Source organism: Vipera ursinii (genome assembly GCF_947247035.1).
Source record: "Vipera ursinii genome assembly, chromosome: 2".
Taxonomy (NCBI): Eukaryota; Metazoa; Chordata; class Lepidosauria; order Squamata; family Viperidae; genus Vipera; species Vipera ursinii.
In genome coordinates this window covers 286,505,723-286,526,749 of record NC_139513.1, presented here as the reverse complement: position 1 = coordinate 286,526,749, position 21,027 = coordinate 286,505,723, and the positions used below count along the sequence as shown (strand labels likewise).

The following is a 21,027-nucleotide window of genomic DNA, read 5'->3' as shown; positions in this document are numbered from 1 at the left end:
CTCTCTACACAGTCCTCCCCGATGTAAAGTGGGGCAGGTTCTTCCTTTTTCCTCCGGAAGTCTAACACCATCACTTAACAACCACGTTACTAACGTATTAACTGTGGCGGGTCACGGAAGAACCGTGGCAAGGAGGTGGTAAAATGGGGGCAAAATTCACTTAACAATGGTCTCACTTAAGAGGAGGAAACGTTGGGCTGAATCGCGGTCCTAACCCGAGGACTACCTGTATTTGCAGCCGATGTGCTACGGTTTTAGCACAGGACAAAAAAAAAAGGGGGGGGGATGTTCTCTTTTTTCTTCTCCACTCAGTCCCTTAAAAAAGGCAGCCGAAACATTTTGCCCAGATTGTACCAACTGCAGCCCAGGTGAAACCTATGGAAAGATCTCTGAGGTAACTTGAGCAGGTAGCTGCCAAAGAAAGAAGGGAGGGGGGAGGAAGGGGAGGGAAGGGAAGGAGAGTGGAGGGGAGAGGAAGGAAGGAAGGAAGGAAGGAAGGAAAAGGGAGGGAGGGAAGGAAGGAAAGGGAGGGAGGGAGGGAGGGAAGGAAGGAAGATTAGAGCAAAGGAGGAAAGAAGGAAAATGAAAGAAGGAAGGATAATGGGAGGGAGGGAAGAAAGGAAAGGGAGGAAAAGGAAGGGAGGAAGATTAGAGCAAGGAAAGAAGGAAGGAAAGGAAAGGAAAGGGCAGGGAAGGAAGAGAAGAAGGGGAAAACTCGCTTGCCAGCACATGAAATGCGTATGTCAAACCTTTTGCGGTTTCATGCATCATGTGGTCGCTCCTTAAGCGCCAGGCCTTTTGCTCATCGGCGGAGCCCATCCCGGGTGACTTGAGTGGGAGGGGAGGAATGGCACAGCTGTGAGGAAGCTCTAATTTTTTTATTTTTATCCCATTTATATCCCGCCCTTCTGCGAAGACTCAGGGCGGCTTACAATCTAAGAAGCACAAATCAAATGTGCTTGGCAATAGCCTTCATTCTATGTATATGCCTGCTTATTAGGGCTTTCACACGCACCCCAAGCGGCATTATTACAAAGTCAGCTTAATTGGCCCCCAACAATCTGGGTCCTCATTTTACCTACCTGGGAAGGATGGAAGGCTGAGTCCTAGGCAGAAAGAACGAGGACTTTCAGACCCTTAAACTCCCTTCCGTCCTTCCCAGCAGGAGCCGAGTTACGGGCATTTTATCTAGGCCAGGGGTCTTCAAACTTGGCCCTTTTATGACTGGTGGACTTCAACTCCCAGAATTCCTCAGCCACGGCCAAGTTTGAAGATCCGTGGTCTGGATCCAAGCCCACAGTTTCATCAAAATGGCCGACTGAGGAATTCTGGGAGCTGAAGTCCACCAGTCATAAAAGGGCCAAGTTTGAAGACCCCTGAGAGTCTGGATCCAAGCCCGCAGTTTCATCAAAATGGCCGACTAGGGGATTCTGGGAGTCGAAGCAAGTTTGAAGACCCCTGAGAGTCTGGATCCAAGCCTGCAGTTTCATCAAAATGGCCGACTGAGGAATTCTGGGAGTCCACCAGTCGTAAAAGGGCCACGTTTGAAGACCCCTGGCCTAGGTAGTCCTTGACTTACGACCACAGTGGAGTCTAACGTTTCGTTGTGTAAGGGAGACCTTTAAGTGAGTTTTGCCCCATTTTAGGACCTCCCTTGCCACAGTTGATCACATGGATCCCGGGACATCAAAGTTGATGACATGAACCTGGGACACTGCAGCCATCATAAATATGAACCGCTTCCTGAGCATCTGGAGATTTTGATCACCACTGTGGGGAATGCGGCAACCGTCATGTGAAAAAAATGTCACAAGACACTTTTCCCAGTGCCCCACTGTAACTTTGGTCACGAAACAAATGGCTCCTAAGTTGAGGATACCTGTATATTACATTAAGTCAGAAATAAAATCCCATTAGGGTGAGATGTGTAAACTGTAAACTAGCTAAATGTGCAGACTACGTGTTAAGTGTGTGCTATTGTGATGCCATCTTGGAAATGCTTATCTAGGTGTTTTGTAGGGAGTGCAATTTGTCTGGCCGGAATAGCAATAAACATACAAAATGGTATAGGGTTTCCTGCCTGAGCAGGGGGTTGGACTAGATGACCTCCAAAGTCCCTACCAGCTTTATTATTATTATTACCCATCTGATAAGCATCTGCACGATTCAGGTTCCTTGCGCCAAACAGCTGTAGAATAACAAGAGTAACAGAATTGGAAGAGACCTTGGAGGTCTTCTAGTCCAACCTCGTGCTGAAGTGGGAGACCATATACCATTCTGGACAAATGGCTGTCCAGTCTCTTCTTAAAAACCTCCAGTGTTGGAGCTTTCACTGCTTCTGGAGGCAAGGAGTTCCACTGGTTGATTGTTCTCACTGTCGGGAAGTTTCTCCTAAGTTCTAGGTTGCTTCTCTCCTTTGTCAGTTTCCATCTGTGGCTTCTTGTCCTGCCTTCAGGCGCTTTGGAGAATAGCTTGACTCCCTCTTCTTTGGGGCAGCCCTTGAGTTACTTGAAGACTGCTATCATGTCACCCCTTGTCCTTCTCTTCATTAAATTGGACATCCCCAATTCCAGCAGCCGTTCCTGATATGTTTTAGCCTCCTGTTCCCTGATCATCCTTGTTGCTCTTCTCTGCACTCTTTCTAGAGTCTCAACATCTTTTTTACATCGTGACCACCAAAACTGGATGTGGTATTCCAAGGGTGGTCCCACCAGTGCAGTATACAGTGGTATTAACACTTCACATGATCTTGATTCTATCCCTCTGTTAATGCAGCATATGACTGCCTTACCCAAAAAAGAAAAACAAATAAGGCCACGGAGGTTTTCTCAGTATCCATACAAAGAAAAACATTTTCAGACATTTAAATACTACTATACTCAACTCCCTCCCTCCACCACCCCCCCCCAAAAAAATCAGAGCAAAGTTTCTATGGTCTGTAAGATTTTATTTGTCATGTGGTTTGTACACGATCCTGCCAGCGGTCAACCCGATCCCATCACGGTGAGAGCTAGGTCCTCAGGAACCGTACATTCTCAGTACACTCAACTCACACATATTTTTAAGTCTCTGGGAAAAATGGAACTCGAGCAATACGGTATCCTGGCGCACAGAACTTTCTAAAAAGTTTTATGCTTCAAAGGTAGACAGAAAAGTCGTGACAATTTCCTTCAACTTGGCTTCTGTTTCCTCAGAGATCTTCCCTTCGGTCCTGTCAAAATAAAAGAAGAAATACAATTTCAACTCTCGCCAATCCACCGTAGTCACGAAAGTCTTGCGTGACGGAGGGGTGTACCGGGCAGGAAGCAAACTTTTTAAATTTTTGCGATCCACGTTGCCCTTACCTGATTGTGGTGAGCAGGGGCTGGTGGTTGCTGAGCACGTGGGCCAAGAAAGCCTGCTCAAATTTGGTGATCTTGCTAGGATCCACCTTGTCCAGATGGCCCCTGACCCCGGCATAGATTACAGCGACTTGTTCCTCAATCGCCATGGGAGCTAAGACAGAGAGAAAGAGAGAAGGTCAAATCCACAGCAGCAAAGCTTGGCCACAAAGCAGGAAAAACCACATCCTGAAATGTGACTGGACCCAAAAGGCGATAACGTGGTCAGGTGGAAATTAAACAGGAATATTTGTTGAGTTCAAAGCTCAAGAGTTTGTATTGCTACCTATACCCAAGAATCTAGTCTGCTAACAGTTGAAGCTAAATTGGCACTAGGTAAGTGGGTTAGGTGGCTCAGTGGGTTAGGACGCTGAGCTTTGTCGATCAGAAGGTCGGCAGTTTGGCAGGTCGAATCCCGAGTGCCGCGTAGCAGAGTGAGCGCCTGTTACTCGTCCCAGCTTCTGCCAACCTAGCAGTTCGAAAGCATGTAAAAATGCAAGCAGAAAAATAGGGACCACTCCGGTGGGAAGGTAACAGCGTTCCGTGCGCCTTTGGCGTCTAGTCATGCCGGCCACATGACCACGGAGACGTCCTCGGACAAGCGCTGGCTCTTTGGCTTTGAAACGGAGATGAGCACCGGCCCCTAGAGTCGGAAACGACTAGCACGCATGTGCGGGGGAACCTTTACCTTTAAGGGTCAATGGAATTCACAGAAGGGAGGGGGGTGCTAGAGTTAAGTCTCTTGTGGCTTTATACATATACATATACACACATATACATATACATACACACACGTTAAATGCTTAACTATCCCTTTAATTCTGTTAGCAATCTAAAAATTTACATACATACATACATATATATATATATGTATATGTATATGTATATGTGTGTATATGTATATGTATATATGTATATGTGTGGATCTTTGGTCATTCGGGTTTTTTCCCCGCGTAGAATTGAAGGTGTAGGAGCAACGTTTCGACGGAATCCCATCCGTCATCATCAGGCTGGTGGCTTCAGCTTCCTTCTTCTGGGAGATGTGTGTGTGTATATATACGTGTGTGTGTGTATAGTCTTCCATCGTGGTTCAGTCCAAGCCAGGAATACACAACATGGCGACTGCTTTAGGAAGAAGGTTGCAGTTTATTGAAGAGGAGAGCCAGACAGGAAGATGGCTCTGGAAGCAAAAAGAGAGCGAGCACATGGAGGGAGTGGGTTTTTATACCCTCTGGAGCCTTTTGTTGGGAGTTGTTTCCTGTTCCTGTTTGAGGCTATTTCCTGTGCCGTGTATTTTGACCTGTGTCCCTTTGGCATCTGTGAGTTAATCCCATAATGTCCAGTCTTAGACTTTGGGTGGGGTTTGTAGATTTTAGGGGTCTTTGTCTTCTTAATCTTCTAGCTGGAGGCCTCCAACCTTCCTGAATGGATGATCACATCTGCATTTCTACAGAGCTGGTTTCTGCTGGGGGAGGGAGACTTGGGGCTATTAAAAAAAACTGGGCATGCTTTTCTGCCTCTTTGTGGGCTGACTTCCCACAAAAGTAAAAGACAAAGCAAATAGGAGGAGACAATGGGGAGGAAAACGGGAGAAGAAAGGGAGGGAAAAGGGAAGAAAAGAGACTGACTTGCGACTTCCCCTGTTGCAGTAGAATAGAGTGTTAATGTTGAGCCTCAACTTTTTACTTTTTCACAATAGTAAAAACTAGCCATTTCTGTAACAACAGATCAATCTAATCGGCGAAACCCAGAATCAAAGTTTCATATATATATTTTTTTCCACCTTAAGCACAGAGTCCAGAAGCGGTCTCCATATAGAAACAAAGGTATTTTTTTTCCTCCATCAAAACAGTCAATTTTGCCATCTCTGCCAGCTCCCTCAGCTCCTGTAACCATTCGTCCATAGTTGGAGGCAACGCGCCGATTGCAAACTGATGACACGCTTAACCCCTCCTTCCTGCTCAGCCTGCTCTTCTCCTACGTACATAACGCTCACAAGAGAGATCCAGGGATATCCCACTCCTCACGAGCCTGTTTTTGTGCCTGATCCCTTTGCCGCACAGGTAACACAGAAACACAGGTAGCCAGGCTGTGTCTCATTTATAATTGTGCAAACCCACAAGGCATAAAACCACAATTATTTTGGAGTCCAGCGACATGCTAAACCAGGGATAATGGTAGAGAATTGCACAGGAAGGATAAGGATTGCATACAGGTGGTCCTCGACTTACAACCCCAAATTTCCATTGCTAAGTGACAGTTTAAACCAGGGGTCCCCAACCCCTGGTCCGTGGACCGGTATTTGGTTGAAGCACACCAGCAATCGGTCCACATGAACAAGCGAAGTCCCATTTGTGGAATGCAGGCAACACACAAAACCATGCACTCTCTGGTCCGTGGAAAAACCTCTCTCCACAGAACTGGTCCCTGGTGCCCAAAAGTTTGGGAACCCCTGAGTTAAATGATATTTTGCTCCATTTTATGACCCGCTTCCTTAATAATCACTGCAGTTGTTAATAACGTGCTTGTTAAGTAAATCTGGCTTCGCCACTGAGTTGGCTTGTCAGAAGGTTACCAAAAGTGGCCCCGGGACATTGCAACCATCATAAAGTACATGCCAGTTGCCAAGTGACCAAATTTTGTTCACGTGACCACATGATCGTTAAGTGGGGAAAACGGTCGTCTCTTTTTTCTGTGCCGCTGTAACTGTGAACGGTTGAAAAGTTGAGGACCACCTGTAGTCAGAGAAATGTCCTGGGCTTGCTTGCACACTTTCTGTTCTCAAGTGTATATATTTTTTTAAACGCAAGTTAATGAGGACTAGAATTCTGAATGGCAACTGGACACGGGGTACACCAAAGGAGTCCTCCTTACCGTATTGCCCTTGTTTAAGCAGCTCGGTCAAACGGACCCCACGGTTGAGCAGCTGTTGAGTCGCGGCATCCAGATCGGACCCGAACTGGGCAAAAGCAGCAACTTCGCGGTACTGGGCTAACTCGAGCTTCATGGTTCCAGCCACCTACGCGATAGGACGATGCACTTAAAGAAAGAGTTCCAGGCAGAGCCTTTTCAGTGTAAATAGCTGCCGCTACTCCTGGAATTGCTAGCCTGTTATCCTCCCAATCAAGTCTTTCCCAGCCAACTGCCTTTCCCCAACTTCAAAGCCTGTCCCTCTCGTTTCAGAACCGTTACAAGAAACATGGAGCATGTTACACCTTCCTTGCTCAAAGCATGTTTGCCTAGAACAGTGGTGGTGAACCTATGGCACGGGTGCCAGAGGCGGCACTCAAGAGCCCTCCCTGTGGGCACCCGCGCCACGTCTCCGAGGTGGCAACTTTCCCTCTTCAACCAGCCGCCCCCCACACAGGTGTCCCTCCCCACCAGCGACAGGTGACCACACCCAGCCAATCTTCCACAATCACCAGAGCCACACCCACCCCATAGGCCACGCCCACCTGGCACCCAGTGATAAATAAGTGGGTTTTGGGTTGCAGTTTGGGCAGTCGGTCTCTAAGAGGTTCGCCATCACTGGCCTAGAAGCCTCCATTTATTCTTTTATGGAAGCAGCTGTTACTAGGAGGACCCAGATTGTTGGGGGCAATTAAGCTGACTTAATTATTACAAATGCCGCTTGGGTGTGTGTGTGTGTGTGTGTGTGTGTGTGTGTGAAAGCCCTACTAAGCAGGCATATACATAGAATGAAGGCTACTGCTAAGCTTGTAAGCCGCCCTGAGTCTTCGGAGAAGGGCGGGATATAAATGGAATTAAAATAAATAAATAAAAATAAAATAAATAAACTAGGGGAAATTGCTTAAAGCTTATTTATCAGAACGAGGACCGTTCTTTTCCTTTCCTTAACTTTTTTTTTTTTTTTTTACTGAGGAGTCTTACTTGAAGCATAAAAAGTCTGGCCTGATGTCATTCTTGCCAATTTTTATACTGTCCCAATTGTAAAGAGTCTGGGAAACCTGCTTGGAATGTTTAAGTTGTGTCCCAAATACATTAAGTGGGTGATAATAATAATAATAAGAGTTGGAAGGGACCTTGGAGGTCATCTAGTCCAACCCTCTGCTCAGGCAGGAAACTCGGTAGCGTTTCAGAGAAATGGTTGTCCAAGTCTCTTCTTGAAAACGTCCAGTGTTGGAGCATTCACAGCTAACCGTGATCGTTTCACATGTACCTGCTTCATGGCCCTTGTCTGGGCAGCCGAACCGACACGAGACACAGACAGACCCACGTTGATGGCTGGACGGATACCTTTGTAAAACAGTTCTGTTTCCAGGAAGATCTGCCAGGAAAGAGATAGTATTTATTTAATTCCCACCTTTTATAATTTTTTTTTATAAACGACTCAAGGTGGCAAACATACCTAACGCTTGATCCTCCCGTTTTCCCCACAACAACCCTTTGAGGGTGGGTTGGGCTGAGAAGCCACTGGGCCAAGGCCACCTAATCAGCCTTCGCAAGCGGGGACTAGAATTCACAGTCAACCCAGTTGCGCCAATTATGACCAAAGACACCAATTTATTTATCAGGTGCATCAGATGTATCTCCTAGTTCAGGGGTCTTCCAACGTGGCCCTTTTATGACTTGTGGACTTCAACTCCCAGAATTCCTCAGCCAGGCACACTGGGAGTTGAAATTCACAAGTCATAAAAGGGCCACGTTGGAAGACCCCTGGTCTGGATCCAAGCCTGCAGTTTTATGAAAATGTCAGACTGAGGAATATATATGTATATGTATATGTATATGTGTGTATGTATATATGTATATGTGTGTGTATACACACACATACATGTATGTATGCATGTATGTGTGTGTGTATATATATATATATATATATATATATATATATATATATATATATATGTGTGTGTGTGTGTGTGTGTGTGTGTTTAAAAAATAACGCTTTTAATTTCTTGTATAATGCCACTTACTCCAAAAGAAAAGCAGGACCCAATCACTCTTCTTACAGGTAGTCCTTGGCTTATAACAGTTCATTTAGCGACCGTCCAAAGTTACAACGGGACTGAAAAAAGTGACTTATGACCTTTTTCCACTTACGACCGTGGCAGCGTCCCCATTGGCCACGTAATCAAAATTCAGACGCTTGGCCACCGACTCGTCTTTATGACGGTCGCAGCGTCCCAGGGGCGTCACACGATCCCCTTTTGCGACCTTCGGACAAGCAAAAATCAACGGGGGGAAGCCGGATTCACTTAACAACCGTGTTGCTAACTTAACAACTGTATAGCAAGAAAGGTCGTAAAAGTCAGAAAAATCTCACTTGATAACTGTCTTGCTGAACAACAGAAACTTTGGGCTCAATTGGGCTCGTAAGTCGAAGATTACCTGTATAAAGCAGATTTAACTATATCCCCCACTTTTTTTTTTAAAAAAAAATGTTTTTGACTTACTATTCCTTCCTACCTTACTGTGGACTTTGTGTAACACTGCCAAAAGAGAAGTATAGCCCAGTGCCTATTGAGACTTTTCAGCCATCTGAGTCACAGTCGTCCCAAAGATGCTTTTTCACGAGGCAAGTGGACTTCTTCGTTGCAACAAATCAATGACCCCTTTTCTTGTAACTGCTGGTGGGATCAATCTTCAGAGTCTCAGACATGGCAGCGCCCCTCAGAAGACTGTTCACCTTGGTGTAGTCAAAATAAAGTCGGAAGGGACCTTGGAGGTCCTCTAGTCCAACCCCCCCTGCTCAGGCAGGAAACCCTGTACCGTTTCAGACAAAGGGCTGTCCAGTCTCTTCTTAAAAACTTCCAGTGTTGGAGCATTCAGAGCTTCTGGAGGCAGGTTCTTCCACTGGTTAATTGTTCTAGGTGTCAGGAAGTTTCTCCTTAGTTCTAGGTTGCTTCTCTCCTGGATGAGTTTCTATCCGTTGCTTCTTCTCCTGCCTTCAGGGCCTTTGGAGAATAGCTTGACTCCCTCTTCTTTTGGGGGGCAGCCCCTGAGAGACTGGAACGCTGCTATCCTGTCCCCCCTCCAGGTCCTTCTCTTCGTTAAACTGGACATTCCCAATTCCAGCAACTGTTCTTTATATGTTTTAGCCTCCAGCCCCCTGATCATCTTTGTTACTCTTCTCTGCATTCTTCTGTGCTCAGGATGATTGCGCAGCTTCCTTTATCAGGATGGTGACGTTTGGGTCACCTTTCTTGAATTGTGAGGCCGGAAGAGGGTGTTTTGGCCCTGCCGAGGGCTGCAGATACCGTCATCCTTAATGGTTCTGCCAGTTTACTGTCCCCAATGGCTGACTCTGTGACTGTGAGGAGATCTACGATTGGTAAGATGTTCTGGTGTTGCTGCAAAATCCAGTCCTTTGGCTAAAACATTATTTTCTGCTTGGGGTGAGCTCTCCGTCGTCCTTTTCCCCAAGACCTGTCACCGTCCCTTCACTCGTCCAGTTTTGCCTTGTGAAAATGCATCTTTGGGGGAAGCAGCGCTGGGTTTTTAAAAAAGCGACACCCCGCTGGGCCCAATAACCGCTCCTCTTGCCAGCTGGCGTGTCATTGGGGAGCCTACCTGCCCATCGGTGATGGAGATCACGTTGGTGGGAATGTAGGCCGACACGTCGCCCGCTTGGGTCTCGATGACGGGGAGGGCGGTCAGGGACCCGCCTCCAAAGGCATCGTTCATCTTGGCTGCTCTTTCCAGGAGGCGAGAGTGGAGGTAGAACACATCGCCCGGGTAGGCCTCGCGGCCAGGGGGACGGCGCAGCAGGAGAGACATCTGACGGTAGGCCACGGCCTGTTGATCAAGAGAGCAGAGTTGCCGTGTCTGTCGCAGAGAGACCCCTTCCCCTTAATTCGGAGGCTCCCCTTCCCCTTGATTCAGAGACCCCTTCCCCTTAATTCGGAGGCTCCCCCTCCCAATTCGGAGGCTGTTGAGCAAGAGAGCAGAGTTGCCGTCTGTCGCAGAGAACCCGTCCCCTTAATTCGGAGGCTCCCCCTCCCCTTAATTCGGAGGCTCCCCCTCCCCTTGATTCGGAGGCTCCCCCTCCCCTTGATTCGGAGGCTCCCCCTCCCCTTGATTCGGAGGCTCTCCTTCCCCTTGATTCGGAGGCTCTCCTTCCCCTTAATTCGGAGGCTCCCCCTCCCCTTAATTCGGAGGCTCCCCCTCCCCTTGATTCGGAGGCTCCCCCTCCCCTTGATTCGGAGGCTCCCCCTCCCCTTGATTCGGAGGCTCCCCCTCCCCTTAATTCGGAGGCTCCCCCTCCCCTTAATTCGGAGGCTCCCCCTCCCCTTGATTCGGAGGCTCCCCCTCCCCTTGATTCGGAGGCTCTCCTTCCCCTTGATTCGGAGGCTCTCCTTCCCCTTAATTCGGAGGCTCCCCCTCCCCTTAATTCGGAGGCTCCCCCTCCCCTTGATTCGGAGGCTCCCCCTCCCCTTGATTCGGAGGCTCCCCCTCCCCTTGATTCGGAGGCTCCCCCTCCCCTTAATTCGGAGGCTCCCCCTCCCCTTAATTCAGAGTCCCCTTCCCCTTAATTCGGAGGCTCCCCTTCCCCTTGATTCGGAGGCTCCTCTTCCCCTTGATTCGGAGGCTCCCCCTCCCCTTAATTCAGAGGCTCCCCCTCCCCTTAATTCGGAGGCTCCCCTTCCCCTTAATTCGGAGGCTCCCCCTCCCCTTGATTCGGAGGCTCCCCCTCCCCTTAATTTGGAGGCTCCCCCTCCCCTTAATTCGGAGGCTCCCCCTCCCCTTGATTCAGAGTCCCCTTCCCCTTAATTCGGAGGCTCCCCTTCCCCTTGATTCGGAGGCTCCTCTTCCCCTTGATTCGGAGGCTCCCCCTCCCCTTGATTCGGAGGCTCCCCCTCCCCTTAATTCGGAGGCTCTCCTTCCCCTTAATTCAGAGGCTCCCCCTCCCCTTGATTTGGAGGCTCCCCCTCCCCTTGATTCGGAGGCTCCCCCTCCCCTTAATTCAGAGGCTCCCCTTCCCCTTAATTCGGAGGCTCCACCTCCCCTTGATTTGGAGGCTCCCCTTCCCCTCAATTCGATGGCTCCCCTTCCCCTTAATTCGGAGGCTCCCCCTCCCCTTAATTCGGAGGCTCCCCTTCCCCTTAATTCGATGGCTCCCCTTCCCCTTAATTTGGAGGCTCCCCTTCCCCTCGATTCGGAGAGACCCTTTCCCCTTAATTCGGAGGCCAAGCCAAGGTTCCAACCTGCTTAGATAAGTCATCGTAGATGATCAAGGCGTGTTTGCCATTGTCTCTGAAGTATTCACCCATGGAACAACCGGAGTAAGGGGCCAAGTACTGGAGGGGGGCAGCATCAGAGGCTGTGGCCGAAACCACGATTGTGTACTTCATGGCATCTGAAAGAAGAGAGATGACCAAGGTCAATGAAGATGGAGGCAGCTTCGCCAGGAGAGGAACTCCCCACCCCCCAACATATTTGATTCCTTACAAGTCACTTTTTGGAACCGAGGTCCAAAGATAATCCAGTTTCTCTCCTTGGCACTCAGCAGCGTTTCATGCTGTCAGTGTCGGGCACAAACAACCGGGGCGCCATTCATAGGCTTGCAGCAGTGAACATTTATTCAAGCCTACACAGGAGAACCCGGCCACGAGGGAATGGCCGAGAGCTCGCAGTGCGACTGTGGGGCACTGGTACAAACTATAAGACATATAGTTCCAAGAATGTCCTCTCAGGAAATTTCTAAGCACCTGGGATGAGCGCACTGTGGTCACACCAGAAGCAGTTAGACCGTAAAGGTCGAATTGTAACACCTATCCCAGAGGTAGACCACCTTGGCTCCTTTATGACTGGTGGACTTCAACTCCCAGAATTCCTGAGCCAGCATGGGGGAACTATGCCCCCCTTCACATGTGGACAACTCCCAGAATGCCTGAGTCAGCATGGGGGAACTATGGCCCCTTCATGACTGGTAGACTTCAACTCCCAGAATTCCTGAGCCAGCATGGGGGAACTATGGCCCCTTCATGACTGGTGGACTTCAACTCCCAGAATTCCTGAGCCAGCATGGGGGAACTACGGCCCCTTTATGACTGGTGGACTTCAACTCCCAGAATTCCTGAGCCAGCATGGGGGAACTACGGCCCCTTTATGACTGGTGGACTTCAACTCCCAGAATTCCTGAGCCAGCATGGGGGAACTATGGCCCCTTCATGACTGGTAGACTTCAACTCCCAGAATTCCTGAGCCAGCATGGGGGAACTATGGCCCCTTCATGACTGGTGGACTTCAACTCCCAGAATTCCTGAGCCAGCATGGGGGAACTATGGCCCCTTCATGACTGGTGGACTTCAACTCCCAGAATTCCTGAGCCAGCATGGGGGAACTATGGCCCCCTTCATGACTGGTGGACTTCAACTCCCAGAATTCATGAGCCAGCGTGGCTCAGCTTGGAAACCTCTCCCTTTCCAATCAGCGTGGCTGGCTCAGGAATTCTGGGAGTTGAAGTCCAAGAGTCATAAAAGAGCAGAATTTGAAGATCCCTGCTCTATTTAATTGGAACAATCACTCTTACAATTCGTTAACTACCCCCATCTTCAACACTTTACTGACCCCCAAAAGCATTATTTCATTACGCGAGCTAAGCCATAAACTAGGTGTGCCCAACATTTTGGCTTGCCTGGCCCACAACCAATGAAGAGGAATTGTCTCGGGACACAGGTAAAATGTTTAATCTAAGTTTGTGTGTAAATAAACTAAAGGTGTATAATCTTGTGGAGTTGCTGCCAAGGCTGGATGTGGCACATAGGACACAGGTTGGACACACCTGTCTTGATGACAAGCCAACCTGATAAAAAGTGAACTTTACAGACATGTTTGAGGAATAATGCCGGTCAACCTAGAACTTTTATATTTAAGGAAAACTCAGAAGATGGAGCCTAAGGCTGCTCTGGACACTACACACTTCGGCAAGCCCAAAGTTTTGGGCGAACGAAAGGCCGCTACCTGTGTCGGTGAGCCTCTTCACCAGCTGAGCAACGGTCGATCTCTTCTGACCGATGGCAACATAGATACAGTACAGCTTCTTCTTCTCGTCGGTCCCCTCATTAAACCGTTTCTGGTTAATTATAGTATCGATCGCAATGGCAGTTTTGCTGCAAATTGAACACGTTCACAGTCAACGTCTCATCGCCCCCAAATTAACTTGGCGGGCTACACGTTCGGTTTCAGGAAAAACTGAGGATCCCCCCCTATTAATTTTGCGTTACAACGACGATGTTTTTGAATCCGATGCCCTGGGGCAAGGGTAGGCAACCTCGGCTCTTTTGACTCATGGACTTCAACTCCCAGAATTCCTCTGGGAGTTGAAGTCCATGAGTCATAAAAGAGCCGAGGTTGCCTACCCCTGCCCTGGGGGATCCCTGTGTAAAGAAAGATTCCCAAAGCTAAGAATTCACAATAGCCGGGGCGACTTCTATTTCTTACCCAGTCTGCCTGTCTCCAATGATCAGCTCACGCTGCCCACGGCCAATGGGCACCAGGCTGTCTACTGCCTTGATGCCAGTTTGCATGGGCTCACGGACGGAGATCCTGGGGATGATCCCGGGAGCCTTCAGACCAACCCTCCTGCGGGTTTTGGAAGTGATGGGGCCCTTTAAAAAGCAAGGCGACAAGAGTCACGCTTTCACATCCGCTCCTCACCAACGGGCCCCCGACCTCAACAGCCACCTGCTTCCCGCACCTACCTTTCCATCGATGGGATTCCCCAGAGCATCCACCACGCGCCCCAGTAGCTCCTCCCCGACGGGCACGTCCACAATGGCCCCGGTCCTCTTCACAATGTCCCCTTCCTTGATCAACCTGTCGTTGCCAAAGACTACCACGCCCACGTTGTCAGGCTCCAAGTTCAGAGACATGCCCTAAGCAAAGAGAAAACTCAAAATGGAGGGGGGTGTCCATTTAGGAAAACCCATAGGAGAGAGATCCAGTGGGACACCTTCCCGAGAAGCCCAGATTCGTGCCAATAAGAGAAGCGGTACATCATAGGTAGTCCTCGCCTTATGACGGTAATCGAGCCCACAGGTTTGCTTGCAAGTCTTGCAAGTCACGAAAGCTAGAAAGCAGGTCGCCGTGTGACCATGCCGTTTTGTGACCGTTTTTTGGGGCGGCTGTTAAGCAAACCGTTGTTCACTCTCCGGGAGTCCCCCCCCTCCCCCCAGAAAGCAGAGGCAAATGTCGGTTTCCAGAAATATCATCATAAATGGCAGCCATGTAACCACAAGACACTGAAAATGGCCAGAGTGGACACACATGAATGCCACAACTTCAAATCCAGGTCTTGAAGATTCGTCTTCAGGATCTGTTCTAGTGTAAGGGTCACTAAGCAGTGAGAAAGGAGAATATTTGTAAGGATCCTTGGTGCTCTCTGGCCTTGGTTGTTTTCTGGCAGACGTTTCATGACCCAAAGTAGGTAACATCATCAGTGCTAGAAGGGAGGGGGGCTTGAAGAGAGGAGGAGGAGGAGGAGGAGGAGGAGACCTGTGGGGTCCTTGGTGCTCTCTGGCCTTGGTTGTTTTCTGGCAGACCTTTCATGACCCAAAGTAGGTAACATCATCAGTGCTAGAAGGGAGGGGGGCTTGAAGAGAGGAGGAGGAGGAGGAGGAGACCTGTGGGGTCCTTGGTGCTCTCTGGCCTTGGTTGTTTTCTGGCAGACCTTTCATGACCCAAAGTAGGTAACATCATCAGTGCACTAAGCAATCTGTCATAAGTTAAGGGCTACCTGTACATTATAAAATATAAGCGAGCACTGCCTTGAGGATATAGTTCCGCAAATATATTCTGCGTATATTGTCAAATGAAAATATTAACGGTTAGCAATCAGAGGTAACACCCAACACCCAAAGGCATCTTCAGACACTAAAGGGGCAAAGCTCCTCCTCAATGTGTTGCTTTAAACGGCATTTCCATCACATTCCTTTCGCACAGTAACAAAATGGGCAGAGAAAAAAATCATTACAATTAAGTTTTCTTAATGCAAACTTGGATATGAAGACTGACCTTCAACCCGGATGAGAATTCCACCATTTCTTCTGCTTGAACATTTTTCAGACCGTACACACGGGCGATGCCGTCGCCGATGGAAAGCACGCGGCCAGTTTCCTGCAGTTCGGCCGATGTGTCGGCCCCCAGAATACGTTCCTCAAGAATGGAAGATACTTCGGCAGTGCCTAGAAGAACACAGACCGATATTAAGGCGGACTTTTAAACAGCCCTGGTTCAAATCGCGTGTTTTGACAGTCAAGGAGCAGGCAGTTCCATCCAACAAAAGAAAACAAAATCAAAGATGGAAGATGAAAAAGTTCCTACAGCAGGCAAACATGGAAGTTTTACAAAGTGGGTCCTGTTTGCTTTCAAGCAATTGTTATAAAAAAAAATCTGAGAACTGGAGATTTTCTCTCTCTCTCTCTCCATCACATCAAATTATATAGCTTCAATAAAGGTGCACATTACGCACCTCTATGAAAGCTATGTACAGTTACTAAAATGAATAAGCTAATTGAGATCATTCTCATTTACACACAAAAAATATATATTCCAATTTGGTATTTTCAAGACAGCCAATTTCTCTGCAGAAGACACCCGAATGTAGAATAAAACTAAATGTGGGCAAGCTGAATAGGGTACTTAAGCTAATACATACTTTATTAGCTTTATCTATTTATTAGCTTTATCTCTTAAGTCTACAAAGCTCACAAGTATTAGCAATACTCAGGATGTATTGCAGTATTTTTGCCTTGGTTAGCTTTAAGAACTGAAGTGCAGTCTATCCAAGCCAGAAATTCAAATAAATTCCAGCAAACTGTGGGATGGTGAACAATTAGCGAGTGAACACAGCATGGCAAATTCTGCTTTGCTTTGGTCATTTAAAAAACAGTTTCATTTCACTCTTGCTGGGACATGAATCCAACCAGCACCCATACTCTGCAACGTCAGGGAAAGTCACTCGGTTGAATTGGGCAGTTATAGAAATTGAACGAAGGAATGAATACCAAAATGTCAAACAACTAAAAAGCTGCAAGAGAAACACATTTAATTTAGAGATAAAGCCAAGAGCTATTTTATTATCAAAAGCAAGACCGCACACTGTTTACCAGTTTTCTGTAGAGTCGTTTTGGAGGCGTGGAAGTTCCTTGTTGCTACAAATGATGTGCCCAAAGCATTCCTCGACACCTAAGACAAAGAAAAACCACAGGGTCTCCCGTTTGAAACTCAGATCTTATTTTTCTGGAAAATTTTTGAGTTAAAAGTTATCATTTATGACCGTACTGCAATACATTATTTATATACAAAACTACACAGTAAGCATTCTTTAAAGCAGCTGTGTGTTTTATGAGGCTCATCTGTCTGCCCTCTGTCAAGGATGCCAGGAAAAAAATGAGGTGATTTTAAAGAGTGGCCCTCAGCTAGGATTTCTCTCCAAAGACCTTTTTAGGAATCAAAAGAGATTAAAGTTGTATGATTTACTTTTAAAAAGCATTTAATAGCATCTCCCCTTTCTGCAAAAGCTTGGGAACAAAGCTTTCAGGTGCATTATTTCCAAATGCTGCTCATTTACAACCCTCATCCTGCAGAAGCTTATTCATAGCCCTCATTCTCTGCATTAACCTTCAGGAAAAAAATCTTACTAATATCCAAACAGGGATCTTAAGGCTCCCTGTGTCTAAAATCTAAAGTGTACCTGTTGTCAGGACCCACCCCAAACCACGTCTTAGGAAGACAAAATTCTTGGAGTCAAATCTATTCCAAAAAGAATCTTTACTATGACATGCTTGGTTGTAGGAAATGAGACAGGACTTAATATTATCCCACGAAGTAAACCCTTATAAAGAGTTCCCGGTTTAACCCCCCTTAACCCCATTTGGTCAGTCCCCCATCCTTTCTCTCATATCATCCATCTCGTGGGAAAAAGGAATTTAGGACCCTTCATGTTTATTGCTCTCTTCCGTGACAAAAGCCAAATGCTAGCCCCCCCTTTTGTTTCCCCAGTTCAAAAGGCTTCTCCTTTCCTTTGAAATGCCTAATACCGGTTCAATACACATCTATTCTCTTCTCTTCGGGAGATGGCAGAATTCCATGGAATAATGTTTGAAACATTCCATTTATGAATATGATATAAATGGATTCTGCCACCTGTGCAGTTTTTGCTGCGCTCCCATTTAAAATGTATTCCAAACGTTTGCTGCTGCTTTAACAATGTCAAAAGCAGTGTCTTTTTAGAGACCAACAAACAATTCAATATACTATGTTGCTGCACTAGACCAGTGGTTTTCAACCTGTGGTCGACACATCCCTGGGAGACCACAATGTCATCACATAAGGGGGCGGCGGTCCGCAAAGGCTTCATACAGTCTACGGCTTTAAAGTATTTAAAGGGGGGGGGGTCTGTGGCAAAGAAAAGGTCAGGAATCACTAGACTAGTCCAATAACATAGTATACTGAACTGATGGTTAGTCTTTAAAGATGCTACTTCTCCACTGCAATAGCTGGAGAAAACGAGGACAGATGCACAGACTTTTAAAGTCGTGGCAACCACCCGAAGGGATAGCGCTAACAAAACCCCTGACTAAATTGTAGCAGCAAAGTCATCGGTGCGAATACTGCCTTAAGTCAAAATTGCACCCAAGGTCAAAAGAAGCTCAGAACTCTCTTCATTGAAGATTTCAAGCCAAGGCTTCCCCTTCCCCACTTCCAGATTTTGAAAGGAAAGAAGCAAATGCTTCCAAGGGCTGCAAATCGGACTTTTCAGGGGGAGACAGCAAGAGGACAAGCCTGCAATGCAGACCCGTCTCCCCCCACCCTCCCAATGCAGAGGGGGGAAAAAATTCCTTTATTTCATTAGAAAATGTGGGTTATCTATGATCCATAGATAACGAATGGCAACAGTAGCAGGTCCTCTTGCCTGAAGACCTCCAAGGTCATCAAAACCCATCAGGCAGTGTTGCGCCTGGTACAGACAGTCCTCAACATATGGCCATGACTGAGCCTAAAATTTCTGTCGTTAAGCGAGACATGGAGCTTTGCCCCATTTTGCAGCCTTTTTTTTTTTTGCCCCCGTTAAGTGAATCACTGCCGTGGCTATATTAGTAACCCGGTTGTTAAGCGAACCTGGCTTCCCCCCCATGACTTTTTACTTGTCAGGAGGTCACCAAAGGGGATCACGTGCCTTGGGGACGCTGCAAACCGTCGTAAGTATGAGTCAGTTGCCAGTCCCCAAATGAGGAGTTACTGAGATTTTAGGATCTGTCTTGCGACAGTTGTTACAAGTTAGCAACACGGTTGTTAAGTGAATCCTCGCAGTGGTGTGAAGTTAGCCACATGGTGGTTAAGCGAATCTGGCTTCCCCCCAATGACTTTTTACTGGTCAGGAGGTCGCCAAAGGGGTATCACGCGACGTGGGGACGCTGCAAAGCGTCGTAAGTCCGAATCAGTTGCCGGGGGGGGGGGTGGGGTGGGCTCTTAATTTTGGTCATGTGACCACAAGGGATGCTGCAAAGATCGGAGAGTGTGGAAAAAAAAAAACGGTCCTAACCAAGTCGCATTTTTCCTCCCGGGCTGTTGTAACTCTGGACGGTCGTTAGAAAGGAACGGTCGTAAGTCGAGGACTACCTGCAGAAGAGGCGCGCGCACGAATGGAAAGTCTCCTTTCCTCCATCCAGCTAGCCGGGAGCACAAGGCCCATCAGCCACGGCGAGAGATGGAAAGCGGGGCAGCCCCAAGCGAGGCTGACCTTCCTCTGACAGAGACGGCGCAGGGACCCCCGACCCCAGCCCAGAAACACGACCCGGGGGAGACGAGCAGGCCTCGCTCAGGCTCTCAAGGGGCTTCTCCCTCCCTCCCGCCCGCCCAGGCTCGCCGGCTGCAGAGGAGCCCGGCGGAGGGATGACCTTGCCGGGGTCACCGCCAGGCCGAGGCTAAAGGCCCCGGGGCGCCGCGAGGCCCAGAAACGGCGAGAGCCGCGCGGGGAGAGGCCGGAGGGCAGGCCCGGAGCAGCAACGGAGGAGGACGACGCCGCCGCCGCCGCCGCCGCCTCAATGTCACCGCCAGGCCCGAGCCCAAGATGGCGGCGGCGGCGGCGTTAGCGGCGTCAGGACCGGCCCTTCTCGCCCCGTCGCTCACCATGCCGGCCTGGCGGGGCAGGGCCCGGGCGAGCGCGGCCACCACGCGCACGGAGAGCATCGTCGCGGCGAGCCGGGCGGAAGAAGAGACGGTGCGGATTCTCGGCTCTCGCTGCACCCGCCGCGGCCTCCGGCTGGCGCTGAGGCACAAAGCAAAATGGCCGCCGCTCCGCCCCCTCTCGGCGGCCGGCTTTACCTCACGCACATAGACCCCCTCAGGCCACGCCCCTTTCCTCCCCGGAAAGTTGCCGCGGCGACGACCCGGAAGCACTCCTGTCCCCTCTTCCTCCTCCTTCTTCGACCCCGCTTTAAAAAAAAAACGCTCGTGAGGATGTCTGTTTGACTTTTCGCCTTTTTTTATATTTTTGTTCGTGTCAAAGTGAGGGAAGGAGGGTTTTTTTAAACATAAAAAATAGCGTTTTTAATAGAAGGACGTTCCCCTCAAAATGGATGGCGCGGAAAAGCCGTAGGCCTCGCGCACCAGGGAGAAAAAAAAAATCGGACACTGGGAAGGGGCGTGGCCCGAATGACGTAAGGGCGGAGCGGGGAAGGCCGCGCGTCGTGGCCACGCCCCCCGAGGCGAGGAAAGAGATGGAAAGGAGCACGTGGGCCGGCCTCCTGTCAACCGCGGCGATCTGCTTGCGCAGCCGCCTGTTCTCAGAAGGTAGCTTCTGAGCATGCGCAGAGATCGCCCTCTCCATGGTTGCTGGTGTTGCTGCTGCTGCTGCTGCATAAGCTGCCTTCCTTTTTTTTCCCCCCTGCAAAAATGAACGATTTTTCTTAACTTTTCCATCCAAATGACGCTCTAGCTCAGAGGTCTTCAAACTCCGCCCTTTTATGACTCATGGACTTCAACTCCCAGAATTTCTCAGCCAGGCATGCTGGCTGAGGAATTCTGGGAGTTGAAGTCCATGAGTCATAAAAGGGCCGAGTTTGAAGACCCCTGCCTAGCTCAATGCTATGCTGTGCTGTAATGCTTTTATTCTGATTGCAGACCACACCTGGAATACTGCAGCCAATGTTGGTCACCATATTGCAAAAAAGATGTTGAGAGTTTGGAAAAAATTCAGAGAAGAGCACCTAAGACGATCCAAGGCCTGGAGACTAAAACATGAAAAACGGCTGCAGGACTTGGGTCTGGCTAGTCTAGAGAAAAGAAGAAATAGGGAGACATAATAGCAGCATTCCAGTATCTGAGGGGCTGCCACAAAGAAAGGGGGGGGGAGAAATCAACTTATTCTCCAAAGCACCAGAGGGAAGGACGAGAAACAATGGTTGGAAACTGATGAAGGAGAGAATCAACCTGGAATTAAGGAGAAACTTCCTGACAGGACAATTAACCAGTGGAACAGCTTGCCACCAGAAATCGTGGGGGCTCCATCCCTGGAGATTTTTAAGAAGAGACTGGACAGTCACTTGTCTGAGATGGCATAAAGGGCTGACAAAATCTTGGTTTCTGGAATGAAAATAAAAAGTTTTTTCTTCCACCACCTATTCCGGCCCAGAACCTTGACTCTTCCCTTTCTTTTCCTCGCAGGGGTTATTTCAGC

The 21,027-nt window shown here is 48.6% G+C and overlaps 1 protein-coding gene across 1 annotated transcript; it reads right to left on the bottom strand.

Moving 5' to 3' along the window:
- Window positions 1-2,932: 2,932 nt before the first annotated feature.
- On the bottom strand, window positions 2,933-19,685 carry ATP5F1A (ATP synthase F1 subunit alpha). The gene is made up of 12 exons (XM_083354852.1): window positions 19,479-19,685; window positions 16,454-16,532; window positions 15,360-15,529; window positions 14,048-14,221; window positions 13,788-13,954; window positions 13,308-13,456; window positions 11,549-11,700; window positions 9,915-10,139; window positions 7,561-7,668; window positions 6,255-6,399; window positions 3,345-3,495; window positions 2,933-3,211 (listed from the first exon to the last, which is right to left on the bottom strand). The coding sequence occupies exons 1-12, from the start codon at window positions 19,536-19,538 to the stop codon at window positions 3,130-3,132; spliced, it is 1,662 nt and encodes a 553-aa protein (XP_083210978.1). The 5' UTR covers window positions 19,539-19,685; the 3' UTR covers window positions 2,933-3,129.
- Window positions 19,686-21,027: the final 1,342 nt, after the last annotated feature.